Here is a 19,726-nt window from a genome sequence, read left to right on the forward strand (position 1 = left end):
ATAAAGCTTTAAAAAATATATATATATTTTTTGCATTTTAGTTTTTTTATGATTACGATGTTCTACACTGTCCCTTTTAAGTTCTGCCTATATCTATTTCTTTGTATGATGATTTTTCCTCCTGCCATCTTGTTTGTTTGCTTTATAGCTGTATATTTGTTGGGGGGTAAAGGTTAATTTTGTTTTACAGGTTCTTTTGTTTGAGACTTTTCTGTGTCTTTTGCTTTGCTGGCAGTGCCTTACACTTTTTTTTACTATTCATTTACACCACACTGCTTTGTTAGTCATTACATCTGAAAAGTATTATACTAGGGAGAGCCAGGAGAACTAGAAATTACCAACCAAATATAAGCAATTTCTATATATTTGCCCATATCCCTGGATAATACTTACCAGGGTCCTGATTTTTTTTTTTTACATGTTTATTTCTTTCTACTTCTAGTGATGTCCATCCTAAAAAAAAGTTGAAGTACTCAGAAAACTGTTATAGGGTTAATGAAGAGTGAGCAGTTCTTTCCATGCCTCTCCAGGGAGAGAGGGGTTTCACCTGATAAGTATTATCCATGGATATGGGCCAATATATAGAAATTGCTTATTTGATTTAATTTTTTCTATTTTTAATGTTTTCATTTCTAGTTTGTCTATGGTCTGAATGAAATAATATACACAATGATATTAAATTACTTATAAATGAATACATAAAAACTTATTTATAAAGTTTGCCTCAGGGCTGTACACATTTCTTACTTACATGCGAGTCTTTAGTCATCTAAATTGTATTCTATCCTTCCCTCTATATCTAGGGCTCGAGAAGCATTAAGGCAGTGCCTTCCTGACCAACTGAAAGATACTACTTTTGCCCAGGTACTGAAAGATGATACCACAACCAAACGCTGGCTGGCACAGCTGGTTAAGAACCTGCAAGAAGGTCAAGTTACTGACCCAAGGGGCATACCCCTTCCACCTCAATGACCTTCTATCAAGAGAAAGGAATATAAAGTAGTAGCATGTGTTTGCAGAGCAAACCGCAAGAGGGGACAAATAGGTGGTGGGGTGGACATAGGAAAAGTAGGGACGAAATTAGAATGAATACTGTTGCTCCCTTCTGGTAACATTTGCTGAGTTGCATCCAAAAGCAGATGATCCACCACCCTGTTAAACAAGTGGTACAGGTTTCTACACCAGCAAAAAAAAAGACTGCAGTTATTAAGCACTGACTAATTGTATTCTTGTTGAGCAAGAGATGGCTACTTCAATTTTTTTTTATTCCCTGCTGCGTTGAATCTTAATAAGCAATGGAGCTGTGATTGTCTTTCTCCTGGTCTGCAGTCCAGTGATTATCTCCTGACTCCTACTGTTTACAAAAAATATAAATAAAATAGTCGGCCTATTTAGAGTGGACTTTTTTTTTATTTCTATAGATTCTTACCAACACTAACAAAGCTTTGCACCTCTTTTCTACGTTTATTAATCTTGTTAAGTGTAGTCAGTCCATGGGTCATCCATTACTTATGGAATATATCTCTTCCTAACAGGAAGCTGCAAGAGGATCACCCAAGCAGAGCTGCTATATAGCTCCTCCCCTAACATGTCATATTCAGTCATTCTCTTGCAGCCTAACTAAAGATAGGTCGCTGTGAGAGGTCTGTGGTGTTTTTTAACTTAGTTTATTTCTTCAATCAAAAGTTTGTTATTTTAAATGGCACCGGAGTGTGCTGTTTGTTCTCAGGCAGCATTAGAAGAAGAATCTGCCTGCGTTTTCTATGATCTTAGCAGACGTAACTAAGATCCACTGGCTGTTCTCATCTGAGGAGTGAGGTAACTTCAGAAAAGGGGAATAGCATGCAGGGCCCCCCTGCAAAAGAGGTATGTGCAGTAAATTATTTTTCTGAGGAATGGAATTGACTGAGAAAATACTGCTGATACCAATATAACGTAAGTTCAGCCTTAAATGCAGTGATAGCGACTGGTATTAGGCTGATGTGTGTGTACACTGAATGTATTTTTCTAAGGAATGGAATTGACTCTGAAAATACTGTTAATACTGAAATAATGTATGAGCCTTAACTGCAGTAAAAGCGACTGGTAGCAGGCTTATTAATAACAATTCATAACTTTTAAAATGTATGTTTAAAACGTTTACTGGCATGTTAATCGTTTTTTGTGAGGTACTTGGTGATAAAACTTATTGGGGCATGATTTTTACCACATGGCCAACTTTGTTTTCTGCATAGAAACAGTTATCTGAGCTTCCCCACTGTTGTAATATGAGTGGGAGGGGCCTATTTTAGCGCTTTTTTTGCGCAGTAAAAATTCAGTCACAATCTGTCTACTTCATCCTCCATGATCCAGATCGTCTCTAGAGAGCTCAGGGGTCTTCAAAATTCATTTTGAGGGAGGTAATCAGTCACAGCAGACCTGTGACAGTGTGTTTTGACTGTGATAAAAACGTTAATTATTAAATTGTAATCCGTTTTTGGGTATTAAGGGGTTAATCATCCATTTGCTGGTGGGTGCAATCCTTTGCTAACTTAATACATTTACTGTGAAAAATTGGTTGCTATAACTATTTTGGTTCATTGTTATTTCAACTGTGACAGCTTTTTGTGCTTCTTAAAGGCACAGTAGCGTTTTTTATATTGCTTGTAAATTTATTTAGAAAAGTATTTCCAAGCTTGCTAGTCTCATTGCTAGTCTGTTTAAACATGTCTGACACAGATGAATCTCTTTGTTCACTATGTTTAAAGGCCAATTTGGAACCCAATAGAAATTTGTGTACTAATTGCATTGATGCTACTTTAAATAAAAGTCAATCTTTACATGTAAAGAAATTATCACCAGACAACGAGGGGGAAGTTATGCCGACTAACTCTCCTCACGTGTCAGTACCTTCGCCTCCCGCTCAGGAGGTGCGTGATTTTGTGGCGCCAAGTACATCAGGGAGGCCCTTACAAATCACTTTGCGAGACATGGCTACTGTTATGACAGAAGTATTATCTAAATTGCCAGAATTAAGAGGCAAGCGCGATAGCTCTGGGTTAAGGACAGAGCGCGCGGATGAGGTGAGAGCCATGTCAGATACTGCGTCACAGTTTGCAGAACGTGAAGACGGAGAGCTTCATTCTGTGGGTGACGGATCTGATCCAGGGAGACTGGATTCAGAGATTTCTAATTTTAAATTTAAGCTTGAGAACCTCCGCATATTGCTAGGGGAGGTATTAGCGGCTCTGAATGATTGTAACACGGTTGCAATTCCAGAAAAATTATGTAGGTTGGATAGATACTATGCGGTACCGGTGTGTACTAACGTGTTTCCTATACCTAAAAGGCTTACAGAGATTATTAGCAAGGAGTGGGATAGACCTGGTGTGCCTTTTTCCCCTCCTCCCATATTTAGGAAAATGTTTCCTATAGACGCCACCACACGAGACTTATGGCAGACGGTCCCTAAGGTGGAGGGAGCAGTTTCTACTTTAGCTAAGCGTACCACTATACCGGTGGAGGATAGTTGTGCCTTTTCAGATCCAATGGATAAGAAATTAGAGGGTTACCTTAAGAAAATGTTTGTTCAACAAGGTTTTATCTTACAGCCCCTTGCATGCATTGCGCCTGTCACTGCTGCGGCGGCATTCTGGTTTGAGTCTCTGGAAGAGGCCATTCGCACAGCTCCACTGGATGAAATTATGAATAAGCTTAAAGCACTTAAGCTAGCTAACGCATTTGTTTCTGATGCCGTCGTACATTTAACCAAACTTACGCCTAAGAACTCCGGATTCGCCATCCAAGCGCGCAGAGCGCTATGGCTTAAATCCTGGTCAGCTGACGTGACTTCTAAATCTAAATTGCTTAATATTCCTTTCAAAGGGCAGACCTTATTCGGGCCCGGCTTGAAAGAAATTATCGCTGACATTACCGGAGGTAAGGGCCATGCTCTACCTCAGGACAGGGCCAAATCAAAGGCCAAACAGTCTAATTTTCGTGCCTTTCGTAACTTCAAGGCAGGAGCAGCATCAACTTCCTCCGCTCCAAAACAGGAAGGAGCTGTTGCTCGTTACAGGCAGGGCTGGAAAGTTAACCAGTCCTGGAACAAGGGCAAGCAGGCCAAGAAACCTGCTGCTGCCCCTAAGACAGCATGAAGAGCGGGCCCCCTATCCGGAAACGGATCTAGTGGGGGGCAGGCTTTATCTCTTCGCCCAGGCTTGGGCAAGGGATGTCCAGGATCCCTGGGCGTTGGAGATCATATATCAGGGATATCTTCTGGACTTCAGAACTTCTCATCTTTCAAGGTTATCAGCAAACCAAATAAAGAAAGAGGCGTTTCTACGCTGTGTACAAGACCTCTTACTAATGGGGGTGATCCACCCCCAAGGATTCTATTCAAATCTATTTGTGGTTCCCAAGAAAGAGGGAACCTTCAGACCAATCTTGGACTTAAAAATCCTAAACAAATTCCTAAGAGTTCCATCATTCAAAATGGAAACTATTCGAACCATCCTTCCCATGATCCAAGAGGGTCAGTACATGACCACAGTGGACTTAAAGGATGCCTACCTTCACATACCGATTCACAAGGATCATTATCGGTACCTAAGATTTGCTTTCCTAGACAGGCATTACCAGTTTGTAGCTCTTCCCTTCGGATTAGCTACGGCTCCAAGAATCTTTACAAAAGTTCTGGGCTCACTTCTGGCGGTACTAAGACCGCGAGGCATAGCGGTGACTCCGTACCTAGACGACATTCTGATACAAGCGTCAAGTTTTCAAACTGCCAAATCTCATACAGAGATAGTTCTGGCATTTCTGAGGTCGCATGGGTGGAAGGTGAACGTGGAAAAGAGTTCTCTATCACCACTTACAAGGGTTCCCTTTCTAGGGACTCTTATAGATTCTGTAGAGATGAAAATTTACCTGACAGAGGCCAGGTTATCAAAACTTCTAAATGCTTGCCATGTCCTTCATTCCATTCCACACCCGTCAGTAGCTCAGTGCATGGAAGTAATCGGCTTAATGGTAGCGGCAATGGACATGGTACCATTTGCGCGCCTGCATCTCAGACCGCTGCAATTGTGCATGCTAAGTCAGTGGAACAGGGATTACTCAGATTTGTCCCCCCTGCTAAATCTGGATCAAGAGACCAGAGATTCTCTTCTATGGTGGCTTTCTCGGCCACATCTGTCCAAGGGGATGACCTTTCGCAGGCCAGATTGGACGATTGTAACAACAGACGCCAGCCTTCTAGGCTGGGGCGCTGTTTGGAACTCCCTGAAGGCTCAGGGACTATGGACTCAGGAGGAGAAACTCCTCCCAATAAATATTCTGGAATTAAGAGCAATATTCAATGCTCTCCTAGCTTGGCCTCAGTTAGCAACTCTGAGGTTCATCAGATTTCAGTCGGACAACATCACGACTGTGGCTTACATCAACCATCAAGGGGGAACCAGAAGTTCCCTAGCGATGTTGGAAGTCTCAACGATAATTCGCTGGGCAGAGTCTCACTCTTGCCACCTGTCAGCGATTTACATCCCAGGCGTGGAGAACTGGGAGGCGGATTTTCTAAGTCGCCAGACTTTTCATCCGGGGGAGTGGGAACTTCATCCGGAGGTCTTTGCTCAACTGATTCATCGTTGGGGCAAACCAGATCTGGATCTCATGGCGTCTCGCCAGAACGCCAAGCTTCCTTGTTACGGATCCAGGTCCAGGAACCCGGGAGCGGTGCTGATAGATGCTCTGACAGCCCCTTGGGTCTTCAACATGGCTTATGTGTTTCCACCATTCCCGATGCTTCCTCGTTTGATTGCCAAGATCAAACAGGAGAGAGCTTCGGTGATTCTGATAGCGCCTGCGTGGCCATGCAGGACCTGGTATGCAGACCTAGTGGACATGTCGTCCTGTCCACCGTGGTCTCTGCCTCTGAGACGGGACCTTCTAATTCAGGGTCCTTTCAACCATCCAAATCTAATTTCTCTGAGGCTGATTGCATGGAGATTGAACGCTTGATTCTATCAAAGCGTGGCTTCTCGGAGTCGGTTATTGATACCTTAATACAGGCTAGGAAGCCTGTTACCAGAAAAATTTACCATAAGATATGGCGTAAATATTTATATTGGTGCGAATCCTAGAGTTACTCATGGAGTAAGGTTAGGATTCCTAGGATATTGTCCTTTCTACAAGAGGGTTTAGAAAAGGGCTTATCTGCTAGTTCGTTAAAGGGACAGATTTCTGCTCTGTCTATTCTTCTACACAAACGTCTGGCTGAAGTTCCAGACGTTCAGGCTTTTTGTCAGGCTTTAGCTAGGATTAAGCCTGTGTTTAAGACTGTTGCTCCGCCGTGGAGCTTAAACTTAGTTCTTAACGTTCTTCAAGGCGTTCCATTTGAACCCCTTCATTCCATTGATATCAAGCTGTTATCCTGGAAGGTTCTGTTTTTGATGGCTATTTCCTCGGCTCGAAGAGTCTCTGAGTTATCTGCCTTACATTGTGATTCTCCGTATCTGATTTTTCATTCAGACAAGGTAGTTCTGCGTACTAAACCTGGGTTGTTACCTAAGGTAGTTACTAACAGGAATATCAATCAAGAGATTGTTGTTCCATCACTGTGTCCTAACCCTTCTTCAAAGAAGGAACGACTTTTACATAATCTGGACGTAGTCCGTGCCCTGAAGTTATATTTGCAGGCAAATAAAGATTTTCGTCAAACTTCTTCCCTGTTTGTCGTTTACTCTGGACAGAGAAGAGGTCAAAAGGCTTCGGCTACCTCTCTCTCTTTTTGGCTTCGTAGCATAATACGTTTAGCCTATGAGACTGCTGGACGACAGCCTCCTGAAAGGATTACAGCTCATTCTACTAGAGCTGTGGCTTCCACCTGGGCCTTTAAAAATGAGGCCTCTGTTGAACAGATTTGCAAGGCTGCAACTTGGTCTTCACTTCACACTTTTTCAAAATTTTACAAATTTGACACTTTTGCTTCTTTGGAGGCTATTTTTGGGAGAAAGGTACTACAGGCAGTGGTTCCTTCTGTTTAATGTTCCTGCCTTGTCCCTCCCTTCATCCGTGTACTTTAGCTTTGGTATTGGTATTCCATAAGTAATGGATGACCCGTGGACTGACTACACTTAACAAGAGAAAACATAATTTATGCTTACCTGATAAATTTATTTCTCTTGTAGTGTAGTCAGTCCACGGCCCGCCCTGTTTTTAAGGCAGATCTAAATTTTAATTAAACTCCAGTCACCACTGCACCCTATGGTTTCTCCTTTCTCGTATGGTTTTGGTCGAATTACTGAATATGACATGTGAGGGGAGGAGCTATATAGCAGCTCTGCTTGGGTGATCCTCTTGCAGCTTCCTGTTAGGAAGAGATATATTCCATAAGTAATGGATGACCCGTGGACTGACTACACTACAAGAGAAATAAATTTATCAGGTAAGCATAAATTATGTTTTTATGTTTGTAGTTTTGTCTAAACATGGGAGAAAACTATTTATTTGTATATTAAGCAGGCTAAAAAGGTAAATTATTTTTTTATTGTATGTATGTAACTCGGCCCCATTTTATTTGTTATTTAACTCCTTGAAGGTTTTCCACCTGTGCATTTTGGGTAATATGTCCTTGCTACATTCATCATTAAACCGCCTCTAATCTATACTTCATAGATAACATAGAATTTGATGGCAAGAAAGAACCATAGGCCCATAAATTCTGCCCATAATTTTATATCAGGTATAAGCTTTTTTTAGTTTGTAGTATAGCCGCCTGCTTATCCAAGGCATTCTGGAAGTCCTCACAGCATTTCTTTACCACAAAAATGGATGTTTATTCTGTGAATAAATCACCCTTTCTGGAAATAAGTGCTTTCACATTACTTCATTCAAATATATTTCTTTCATGTAATTGGCAAGAGTCCATGAGCTAGTGACATATGGGATATACAATCCTACCAGGAGGGGCAAAGTTTCCCAAACCTCAAAATGCCTATAAATACACCCCTCACCACACCCACAATTCAGTTTTACAAACTTTGCCTCCTATGGAGGTGGTGAAGTAAGTTTGTGCTAAGAATTCTACATTGATATGCGCTTCTCAGCATTGTTGAAGCCCGATTCCTCTCAGAGTACAGCGAATGTCAGAGGGACGTGAAGGGAGTATCACTTATTTGAATACGATGATTTCCCTAACGGGGGTCTATTTCATAGGTTCTCTGTTATCGGTCGTAGAGATTCATCTCCTACCTCCCTTTTCAGATCGACGATATACTCTCAATTTACCATTACCCCTACTAATAACTGTTTTAGTACTGGTTTGGTTATCTGCTATATGTGGAGGGGTGTCTTTTGGTAAGTATGTTTTCATTACTTAAGACACTCTCAGCTATGGTTTGGCACTTTATGCATTTATATAAAGTTCTAAATATATGTATTGTACTTATATTTGCCATGAGTCAGGTTCATGTATTTCCTTCTGCAGACTGTCAGTTTCATATTTGGGGAATGTAAACATTTTTAAGAATTTTTTTTCTTACCTGGGGTTTAGTCTTTTTTTCAATTGACTACTTTTTGCAATTGCGGGTATTAGGCCCACGGGTGCGTCAAATGCTAAACTTTATTGCGTCATTCTTGGCGCGAGAAATTTTTGGCGCGAAAAAATACGTTTATGACGCTACTTTGTCATTTCCAGCGTCATACGTGACACAGAGACCTTTCACACGGCGGCGTCATTAGTGACGCAAGTGTGTCATTTCCGGTTATTTTTGGCACCAAAAAAGGAGTTTACGTTACGTTGTGCGTCATACTTGGCGCCAAACTTTTCATTATTTCAATACCCCTTGTATGTTTGCCTCTTGCTTTTTGCTATCAGAGGCCTATGCTATTGCATTTTTTCCCATTCCTGAAACTGTCATTTAAGGAAATAGATCATTCTCTTACATTGTGCAAGATGTCCCAATCTGATCCTGCCTCAGAAGTTTCTGCTGGAACATTGCTGCCTGACATCGGTTCTACCAAAGCTAAGTGCATTTGTTGTAAAATTGTTGAAATTATTCCACCGAATGTCATTTGTAAATAGTTGTCATGATAAACTTTTACATGCAGATAGTGTTTCCATCAGTAATAGTACATTGCCAGTTGCAGTTCCTTCAACTTCTAATGTGCATGATATACCTGTAAATTTTAAAGAATTTGTTTCTGATTCTATTATGAAGGCTTTGTCTGCATTTCCACCTTCTAATAAACGAAAAAGGTCTTTTAAAACTTCTCATTTAGCTGATGAAATTTCAAATAACCAACAACATAATTTATCTTGTTCTGATGAGGATCTATCTGATTCAGAAGATCCTTCCTCAGATATTGACACTGACAAATCGACTTATTTATTTAAAATAGAGTATATGCGTTTTTTATTAAAAGAAGTGTTAATTACTTTGGATATTGAGGTAACCAGTCCTATTGACGTTCAGTCTAATAAACTTTTAAATGCTGTTTTTAAACCTCCTGTGGTTTCTCCAGGGGTTTTCCCATTCCTGAGGCTATTTCTGATATGATTTCTAGGGAATGGAATAAGCCAGGTACTTCTTTTATTCCTTCTTCAAGGTTTAAAAAATTGTATCCTTTACCAGCAAAATCTATAGAGTTTTGGGAAAAAATCCCCAAAGTTGATGGGGCTATTTCTACTCTTGCTAAACGTACCACTATTCCTATGGAAGATAGCACTTCCTTTAAGGATCCTTTAGATAGGAAGCTTGAATCTTATCTAAGGAAGGCCTATTTATATTCAGGTCATCTTCTCAGACCTGCTATTTCTTTGGCTGATGTTGCGGCTGCATCAACTTTCTGGATGGAAAATTTAGCACAACATGAATTGGATTCTGACATATCTAGCGTTATTCGCTTACTGCAACATGCTAATCATTTTATTTGTGATGCCATTTTTGATATTATCAAAATTGATGTTAGATCCATGTCTTTAGCTATATTAGCTAGAAGAGCTTTGTGGCTTAAGTCTTGGAATGCTGATATGACATCTAAATATAGATTACTATCTTTCTTTCCAAGGTAATAATTTATTTGGTTCTCAGTTGGATTCCATTATTTCAACTATCACTGGGGGAAAAGGAGTTTTTTTGCCTCAGGATAAAAAACCTAAGGGTAAATCTAGGGCTTCTAACCGTTTTCGTTCCTTTCGTCAGAATAAGGAACAAAAACTCAATCCTCCCCCCAAGGAATCTGCTTCCAATTGGAAGCCTTCCTCAAATTGGAATAAATCCAAGCCATTTAGGAAACCAAAGTCAGCCCCTAAGTCCGCATGAAGGTGCGACCCTCATTCCAGCTCAGCTGGTAGGGGGCAGATTAAGGTTTTTCAAGGATTTTTGGATAAAATCTGTCCAAAATCATTGGATTCAGAGCATTGTCTCTCAAGGGTATCGAATCGGATTCAGAGTAAGACCTCCTGTGAGAAGATTTTATACTTTCACACATCCCTGTCAATCCAGTAAAGGCTCAGGCTTTTCTGAAGTGTGTTTCAGACCTGGAGTCTTCAGGGGTAATCATGCCAGTTCCTCCTCAGGAAAAGGTTTGGGGTTTTAGTCAAACCTATTCATTGTCCCAAAGAAAAAAAAATTTCAGACCAGTTCTGGATCTAAAAATTTTGAATCGTTATGTAAGAGTACCAACTTTCAAGATGGTGACTATAAGGACTATTCTGCCTTTTGTTCAGTAAGGACATTATATGTCCACAATAGACTTGCAGGATGCATACCTTCATATTCCGATTCATCCAGAACACTATCAGTTCATGAGATTCTCTTTTCTAGACAGGCATTACCAATTTGTTGCTCTTCCATTTGGCCTAGCAACAGCTCCAAGAATCTTTTCAAAGGTTCTGGGTGCCCTACTATCTGTAATCAGAGAACAGGTTATTGCAGTGTTTCCTTATTTGGACGATATCTTTGTACTAGCTCAGTCTTTACGTACTGCAGAATCTCACACGAGTCAACTAGTGTTGTTTCTTCGGAAACATGGTTGGAGGATCAATTTACCAAAAAGTTTCTTGATTCCTCAGACAAGGGTCACCTTTTTAGGCTTCCCGATAGATTCAGTGTCCATGACTCTGTCTCTAACAGACAACAGACGTTTAAAATTGGTCGCAGCATGCCGGCACCTTCAGTCTGTCATTCCCTTCAGTGGCTATGTGCATGGAAGTTTTAGGTCTCATGACTGCAGCATCGGACGCGATCCCCTTTGCTCGTTTTCACATGAGACCTCTACAGCTTTGTATGCTGAATCAATGGTGCAGGGATTATACAAAGATATCACAATTAATATCCTTGAATCCCAATGTACGACACTGACATGGTGGATAGATCAACAACAAGGGAGGGGGCGCCCTATAGCAAATTGCTCACTAAATCTAGTGATATACAGCTATATAATTATGGATCCACAGTGTGGAAATATAACAACCTCAGTGATGATAAAACTATACCTCAAAGAGAAAGAGTGGGTAAAAATAATTAAAAAGTAGCTATACTTCAGTGAAATATATCTCAAAGTGAAAAGCAATAAGGTAATTCAATAGTGCAATAATAGATAGTATATGGTAAACGATGATATATCAGAGCTCAATATCAAAAACAAACATGAGTGAGTAACTCGGTGATGGTTAAATTAAAAGTCACAAAGTTTAGGTAAAAAGTCTCTGGTGAGAAGATCAAGGCAGCTATCTGTAGAGATCCAGGCCGGGATCCAAGGCAGCAATCTACAAAGACAAGAAAAGACAGAAGCGCCACATGGCCCAATATTGTTTGGTCCAAAATCAACTTGATATATGAGGGATTGAACTCACATTTGTGGAAACACCTCAATCAGTGCTAAGGAAGCAGTCTGGGATCTATAACAGTCACCCAGAAGACCTACAGCCGGCAATAATATGATGTCTGTATCAGAGAGATAAAAGGAAACACAGGTGCCCATATGGCCTAGTATTGCCTTTGCACGGATAATACAATTGCAAGAAGGAAGAAAGGTACTCACAATAGTTGTAGCATCTCCCTTGATGCTATAGAGGCAGGATGGGATCAATGTGGTCACCCACCAGACTTAATCACAGGCCAGCTGGACACAGATGGAAATCCAGGATGACTGGTAATCAGGACAAAACCAGGATACAGCAGTAGTCAGGAATATCCAAAAATGATTACCTCTCAGCCAGAGGAATAAACAATTAGCAAAAAGTAATAGCAAGTGTTCAAATATAAAAATAGTTTTATTAAAATAATAAAAACAGAGCGACGCGTTTCTCAGCAACAAGCTGTTTCATCAGGCTTCATACAACATTGAGGAACACTTGCTATATATATATATATATATATATATATATATATATATATATATATATATACACCCTACATCTTAATAATCTTAATCAATATCACATGGTAATAGGAGGGGCCTAGGATACCATTGGTCCATAGTGGGCCAATCATATTGCCATAAACAAAGTGACTATTCTGTCATATGTTAGAATTCAATTAATACATGAAAAATTAGCATACAATTGATCAACAGATTGTTTATGGAAAATCCACATAAAGCATCTAGAAAAGATTCATTAAATAGTGAGTATATAAAAATCAATGTATTCTACTAAATATCAATATATCATGATTTGCATAAATCAATCTGGATCAGATTCATGTCTTTGGGAATAAACAAAACATATATACGATTTCTATAGTACAAATGGTGATCCATCACATTTCATAAGTTCCCAGCCCAAACATGAGCGTTCTAATTAGTATAACACCCACAATATTTGTTTAAAAACAGATTCACAAACCTTTGTAGGTTCTTTAATAAAGTCCCATTTAGTTACCATTAAGGTATCCTCCATACTTGTGATGTTGAAACAATGTCACTGTTAACAAAGTAGCAAATTGATTGGCGTGTTGAATAATAAAGTGCGCATGTCTTTGCACTACACATCAACAAAACAAATCTATTGTTTCGTTGGCACCTAATGTGTGGCGTTTCTAAGTGGGAATTTGAAGTGCATTAAAGTTATTTAATCATCTGCGAACTCATCCTAAACTTAAATTACTTTGATAAGGAAGAGAAAAGGATACCAGTCGCATATATGTTATAATAAAATAACACTCTCAGAGCCCGTTACGGCTAACAGATAATCAAATGAGACTAATGCTCTGACGTTTACACTAATGATTGGATAGGGGAAATTGTGTGAGTGAATATGGGCGTGGAGAGGCGGGGCAGAGCGATAGTAATACTACGTTCTGGGGTTTGTTACGGCACAAAAACTAAATAAATAATTAGACCAGAGTGTCTATTACAAGCCCATAGGAGCGTGTAGATATTAATCACATATACGTTGGGATAAAAAAACAATCTCACAGCCTGTTGTGGCTAACGGATTATCAAATGAGCCCAATGCTCTGACGTCTAGGCTAGTGATTGGATAATCTCACAGTCTGTTACGGCTAACGGATTATCAAGTAAGCCCAATGTTCTGACGTTTAGGCTAGTGATTGGATAAGAGAAATTGTATAAATGTATCTGGGCGTGGTGAGGCGGGCCAAAATGATAATAATACTAAGTTCTGACGTTTACTACAATTTAAAACTGAATGATTGGATCAAAGTGTCTGTTACGTTCCCTAAAGGGCGTGTTAACACAGTTTCAATTTTAACATACACATTGGCTTTGCGCAAATTGTGGTAGTCCCTAATTAATATTATGCACATAGTACCAAATGCCAAACGGGCACTTAATTCTTGTATGTTACACCGCAAGGGTATAATATATTAAAATAAATTACTTATAGAATAGATTATGGGCATGATCGTATCACGGCCAATGTACAATCAGACGGCCAGAACTCCCACAGTGGCTAGAACTGCAATGTACATGACAAAAATAATTTAACATTCGGCAATGAATGATATAACTAAATAAATGAAATAAATACTTATTAATCTATATAATAGAGAGTGTCAGACCTATAAGAATGCGACCTCTTTTATACTCTTACCATTATCATTGGTGTAATAATCGTTTCAAATAAATACTATAAGATTAAATAATATACAATTGGTGGTCAAACAGTGATAAGGATATGATGTAACGTGTAATGACATGTCTCAAAACTATTGTTGTGATAAATAGAAGAAAGAGTACTGTGAACGTGATAATGTGATATATTAGACCAGATAAGGGAAGCCTATTGTTCCATTATAAGGATAAATATTTATATAAATATGGGTGAGCAGTGGTTGATAAGACATTCACTGGGTGAGCAGTGGTTGATGAGACATTCTCACATTATGAGAAATCCTAGGGACTAGGGGTGACAATGGTAGCTAATAAACGGTGCATAGTCAAAGTGAGTGATATGAAATATATATGTATATATCCACTAGTTGAGTTTAAATAAAAACTCAAGTGATATAAAAATAAATAAAAATGGGAATGCACATGTCTACGTGAGGAATGTGAAGTGACTATATCATAGTGTGTGATAATGTGTTAAAAGGATAATAATATTATCCATGGGCTATAATAGATAAATAAAATAGACATATGAAGTGAATTGGGAACTGAATAACAGATATTAAAGTAAACCAGGGCTATATAATAGTGTTATAAATGTTATAGTATATCAAGGACTATATTAGTGTGAGTGTAATGGTGTTGAGATCTCTATTTGAGAGCATTGTTGATGTAATATATATATATATATCACATATTTATCATAGATCAAAAGCCGCTAGATCGACACATTCATTAATGCCATCCGGTGCTAAGGTATGTAATTTATGAATCCAATAGGTTTCTCTGCGACGCAGAGTTAACATAGGATTATGGCTATTGCGAGGTATCTGTTCTATGGGTAATATAGATAGTGTTTTCGGACTACCTTTGTGCGCATACGCGCAATGTCTAGACAGGCTGTGTTTCAAGAATTTCCTCTTGATATTATATACATGTTCGCTCCACCGTTTTCTTACAGTACGTCCTGTGCGGCCCACATACTGGGCCCCACAGACGCAACTGATTAAATAGACTACATACGTTGATTCGCATGTTAGCCTTTTATTAATTTTAAAATGTTCTCCTGTTTGATTAGAGGTAAAGAAATTAGTCCCACTTTCTTCTGTTAAGTGTGATCAGTCCACGGGTCATCATTACTTCTGGGATATTACTCCTCCCCAACAGGAAGTGCAAGAGGATTCACCCAGCAGAGCTGCACATAGCTCCTCCCCTCTACGTCACTCCCAGTCATTCTCTTGCACCCAACGACTAGATAGGATGTGTGAGAGGACTATGGTGATTATACTTAGTTTTATATCTTCAATCAAAAGTTTGTTATTTTAAAATAGCACCGGAGTGTGTTATTACCTCTCTGGCAGAGTTTGAAGAAGAATCTACCAGAGTTTTGCTATGATTTTAGCCGGAGTAGTTAAGATCATATTGCTGTTCTCGGCCATCTGAGGAGTGAGGTAAACTTCAGATCAGGGGACAGCGGGCAGATGAATCTGCATAGAGGTATGTAGCAGTTTTTATTTTCTGACAATGGAATTGATGAGAAAATCCTGCCATACCGATATAATGTCATGTATGTATACTTTACACTTCAGTATTCTGGGGAATGGTACTTCACTAGAATTACACTGTAAGAAATACATAAAGCTGTTTAATAACTAGAGATTATGTTTAACGTTTTTGCTGGAATGTAAAATCGTTTTCATTTGCTGAGGTACTGTGTGAATAAATGTTTGGGCACTATGTTTCCACTTGGCAGTTGCTTAATCTGTTTTCTGACAGTTTCTGTTCTCCCTCACTGCTGTGTGTGAGGGGGAGGGGCCGTTTTTTGGCGCTTTTACTACGCATCAAATATTTCAGGCAGCAACTCATTGTATTCCCTGCATGATCCGGTTCATCTCTACAGAGCTCAGGGGTCTTCAAAACTTATTTTGAGGGAGGTAATTTCTCTCAGCAGAGCTGTGAGAATTATAGTTTGACTGAGATAAAAAACGTTTATTCTGTAATTTGTTTCCTGCTTTCAGAATTTGTTATCTTTGCTAATGGGATTAAACCTTTGCTAAAGTTGTGTTGTTTACAAGGATTGAGGCTATAACTGTTTCAATTTATTAATTTTCAACTGTCATAGATCTTCTGTGCTTCTTAAAGGCACAGTACGTTTTAATATTATTCTAATTGAATTGTATTTCCAAGTTGCAAGTTTATTTGCTAGTGTGTTAAACATGTCTGATTCAGAGGATGATACCTGTGTCATTTGTTGCAATGCCAAAGTGGAGCCCAATAGAAATTTATGTACTAACTGTATTGATGCTACTTTAAATAAAAGTCAATCTGTACAAATTGAACAAATTTCACCAAACAACGAGGGGAGAGTTATGCCGACTAACTCGCCTCACGTGTCAGTACCTACATCTCCCGCTCAGAGGGAGGTGCGTGATATTGTAGCGCCGAGTACATCTGGGCGGCCATTACAAATCACATTACAGGATATGGCTACTGTTATGACTGAGGTTTTGGCTAAATTACCAGAACTAAGAGGTAAGCGTGATCACTCTGGGGTGAGAACAGAGTGCGCTGATAATATTAGGGCCATGTCAGACACTGCGTCACAGGTGGCAGAACATGAGGACGGAGAACTTCATTCTGTGGGTGACGGTTCTGATCCAAACAGACTGGATTCAGATATTTCAAATTTTAAATTTAAACTGGAAAACCTCCGTGTATTACTAGGGGAGGTGTTAGCGGCTCTGAATGATTGTAACACAGTTGCAATACCAGAGAAAATGTGTAGGTTGGATAAATATTTTGCGGTACCGACGAGTACTGAGGTTTTTCCTATACCTAAGAGACTTACTGAAATTGTTACTAAGGAGTGGGATAGACCCGGTGTGCCGTTCTCACCCCCTCCGATATTTAGAAAAATGTTTCCAATAGACGCCACCACAAGGGACTTATGGCAAACGGTCCCTAAGGTGGAGGGAGCAGTTTCTACCTTAGCTAAGCGTACCACTATCCCGGTGGAGGATAGCTGTGCTTTTTCAGATCCAATGGATAAAAAGTTAGAGGGTTACCTTAAGAAAATGTTTGTTCAACAAGGTTTTATATTGCAACCCCTTGCATGCATTGCGCCGATCACGGCTGCAGCGGCATTCTGGATTGAGTCTCTGGAAGAGAACATTGGTTCAGCTACTCTGGACGACATTACGGACAGGCTTAGAGTCCTTAAACTAGCTAATTCATTCATTTCGGAGGCCGTAGTACATCTTACTAAACTTACGGCGAAGAATTCAGGATTCGCCATTCAGGCACGCAGGGCGCTGTGGCTAAAATCCTGGTCAGCTGATGTTACTTCTAAGTCTAAATTGCTTAATATACCTTTCAAAGGGCAGACCTTATTCGGGCCCGGGTTGAAAGAGATTATCGCTGACATTACAAGAGGTAAAGGCCATGCCCTGCCTCAGGACAAAGCCAAGACTAGACAGTCTAATTTTCGTTCCTTTCGTAATTTCAAAGCAGGAGCAGCATCAACTTCCTCTGCACCAAAACAGGAAGGAGCTGTTGCTCGCTACAGACAAGGCTGGAAACCTAACCAGTCCTGGAACAAGGGCAAGCAGACTAGGAAACCTGCTGCTGCCCCTAAAACAGCATGAATTGAGGGCCCCCGATCCGGGATCGGATCTAGTGGGGGGCAGACTTTCTCTCTTCGCCCAGGCTTGGGCAAGAGATGTTCAGGATCCCTGGGCGCTAGAGATAATATCTCAGGGATACCTTCTGGACTTCAAATACTCTCCTCCAAGAGAGAGATTTCATCTGTCAAGATTGTCAACAATTCAGACAAAGAAAGAGGCGTTTCTACGCTGCGTACAAGAGCTCTTGTTAATGGGAGTAATCCATCCAGTTCCACGATCGGAACAGGGACAGGGGTTTTACTCAAATCTGTTTGTGGTTCCCAAAAAAGAGGGAACTTTCAGACCAATCCTGGACTTAAAGATCCTAAACAAATTCCTAAGAGTTCCATCGTTCAAGATGGAGACTATTCGGACAATTTTACCTATGATCCAAGAGGGTCAGTACATGACCACTGTAGATTTAAAAGATGCTTACCTTCACATACCGATTCACAAAGATCATTATCGGTACCTAAGGTTTGCCTTCCTAGACAGGCATTACCAGTTTGTGGCTCTTCCATTCGGATTGGCTACAGCTCCAAGAATCTTCACAAAGGTTCTGGGTGCTCTTCTGGCGGTACTAAGACCGCGGGGAATCTCGGTAGCTCCATACCTAGACGACATTCTGATACAAGCTTCAAGCTTTCAAACTGCCAAGTCTCATACAGAGTTAGTGCTGGCATTTCTAAGGTCACATGGATGGAAGGTGAACGAAAAGAAAAGTTCACTCGTTCCACTCACAAGAGTTCCCTTCCTGGGGACTCTTATAGATTCTGTAGAAATGAAGATTTACCTGACAGAGGACAGGCTAACAAGACTTCAAAGTGCTTGCCGCACCCTTCATTCCATTCAACACCCGTCAGTGGCTCAATGCATGGAGGTAATCGGCTTAATGGTAGCGGCAATGGACATAGTACCCTTTGCACGCTTACATCTCAGACCACTGCAACTGTGCATGCTAAGTCAGTGGAATGGGGATTACTCAGACTTATCCCCTTCTCTGAATCTGGATCAAGAGACCAGAAATTCTCTTCTATGGTGGCTTTCTCGGCCACATCTGTCCAGGGGGATGCCATTCAGCAGACCAGACTGGACAATTGTAACAACAGACGCCAGCCTTCTAGGTTGGGGTGCCGTCTGGAATTCTCTGAAGGCTCAGGGACAATGGAGTCAGGAGGAGAGTCTCCTGCCAATAAACATTCTGGAATTGAGAGCAGTTCTCAATGCCCTCCTGGCTTGGCCCCAGTTGACAACTCGGGGGTTCATCAGGTTTCAGTCGGACAACATCACGACTGTAGCTTACATCAACCATCAGGGAGGGACAAGAAGCTCCCTAGCTATGATGGAAGTATCAAAGATAATTCGCTGGGCAGAGTCTCACTCTTGCCACCTGTCAGCAATCCACATCCCGGGAGTGGAGAACTGGGAGGCGGATTTCTTAAGTCGTCAGACTTTTCATCCGGGGGAGTGGGAACTTCATCCGGAGGTCTTTGCCCAAATACTTCGACGTTGGGGCAAACCAGAGATAGATCTCATGGCGTCTCGACAGAACTCCAAGCTTCCTCGTTACGGGTCCAGATCCAGGGATCCAGGAGCAGTCCTGATAGATGCTCTGACAGCACCTTGGGACTTCAGGATGGCTTACGTGTTTCCACCCTTCCCGTTACTTCCTCGATTGATTGCCAGAATCAAACAAGAGAGAGCATCAGTGATTCTAATAGCACCTGCGTGGCCACGCAGGACTTGGTATGCAGACCTGGTGGACATGTCATCCTGTCCACCTTGGTCTCTACCTCTGAAACAGGACCTTCTGATACAGGGTCCCTTCAAACATCAAAATCTAACTTCTCTGAAGCTGACTGCTTGGAAATTGAACGCTTGATTTTATCAAGACGTGGATTTTCTGAGTCAGTTATTGATACCTTAATACAGGCTAGGAAACCTGTTACGTGAAAGATTTACCATAAGATATGGCGTAAATACCTATATTGGTGTGAATCCAAAGGTTA

The 19,726-nt window shown here is 40.5% G+C and overlaps 1 protein-coding gene across 1 annotated transcript in view; it reads left to right on the forward strand.

Moving 5' to 3' along the window:
• CNOT9 (CCR4-NOT transcription complex subunit 9) overlaps positions 1 to 1,394 on the forward strand; it is a 129,283-nt gene extending 127,889 nt beyond the window's left edge. Inside the window, exon 7 of the mRNA XM_053712395.1 lies at positions 804 to 1,394. Coding sequence (XP_053568370.1) covers positions 804 to 972 — 169 coding nt within the window. The 3' untranslated portion in view covers positions 973 to 1,394. The remainder of the gene's footprint in view (positions 1 to 803) is intronic.
• The last annotated feature ends 18,332 nt before the right edge of the window (positions 1,395 to 19,726 follow it).

The sequence above is a fragment of the Bombina bombina genome, chromosome 1 (assembly GCF_027579735.1).
Source record: "Bombina bombina isolate aBomBom1 chromosome 1, aBomBom1.pri, whole genome shotgun sequence".
NCBI classification, from domain to species: domain Eukaryota; kingdom Metazoa; phylum Chordata; class Amphibia; order Anura; family Bombinatoridae; genus Bombina; species Bombina bombina.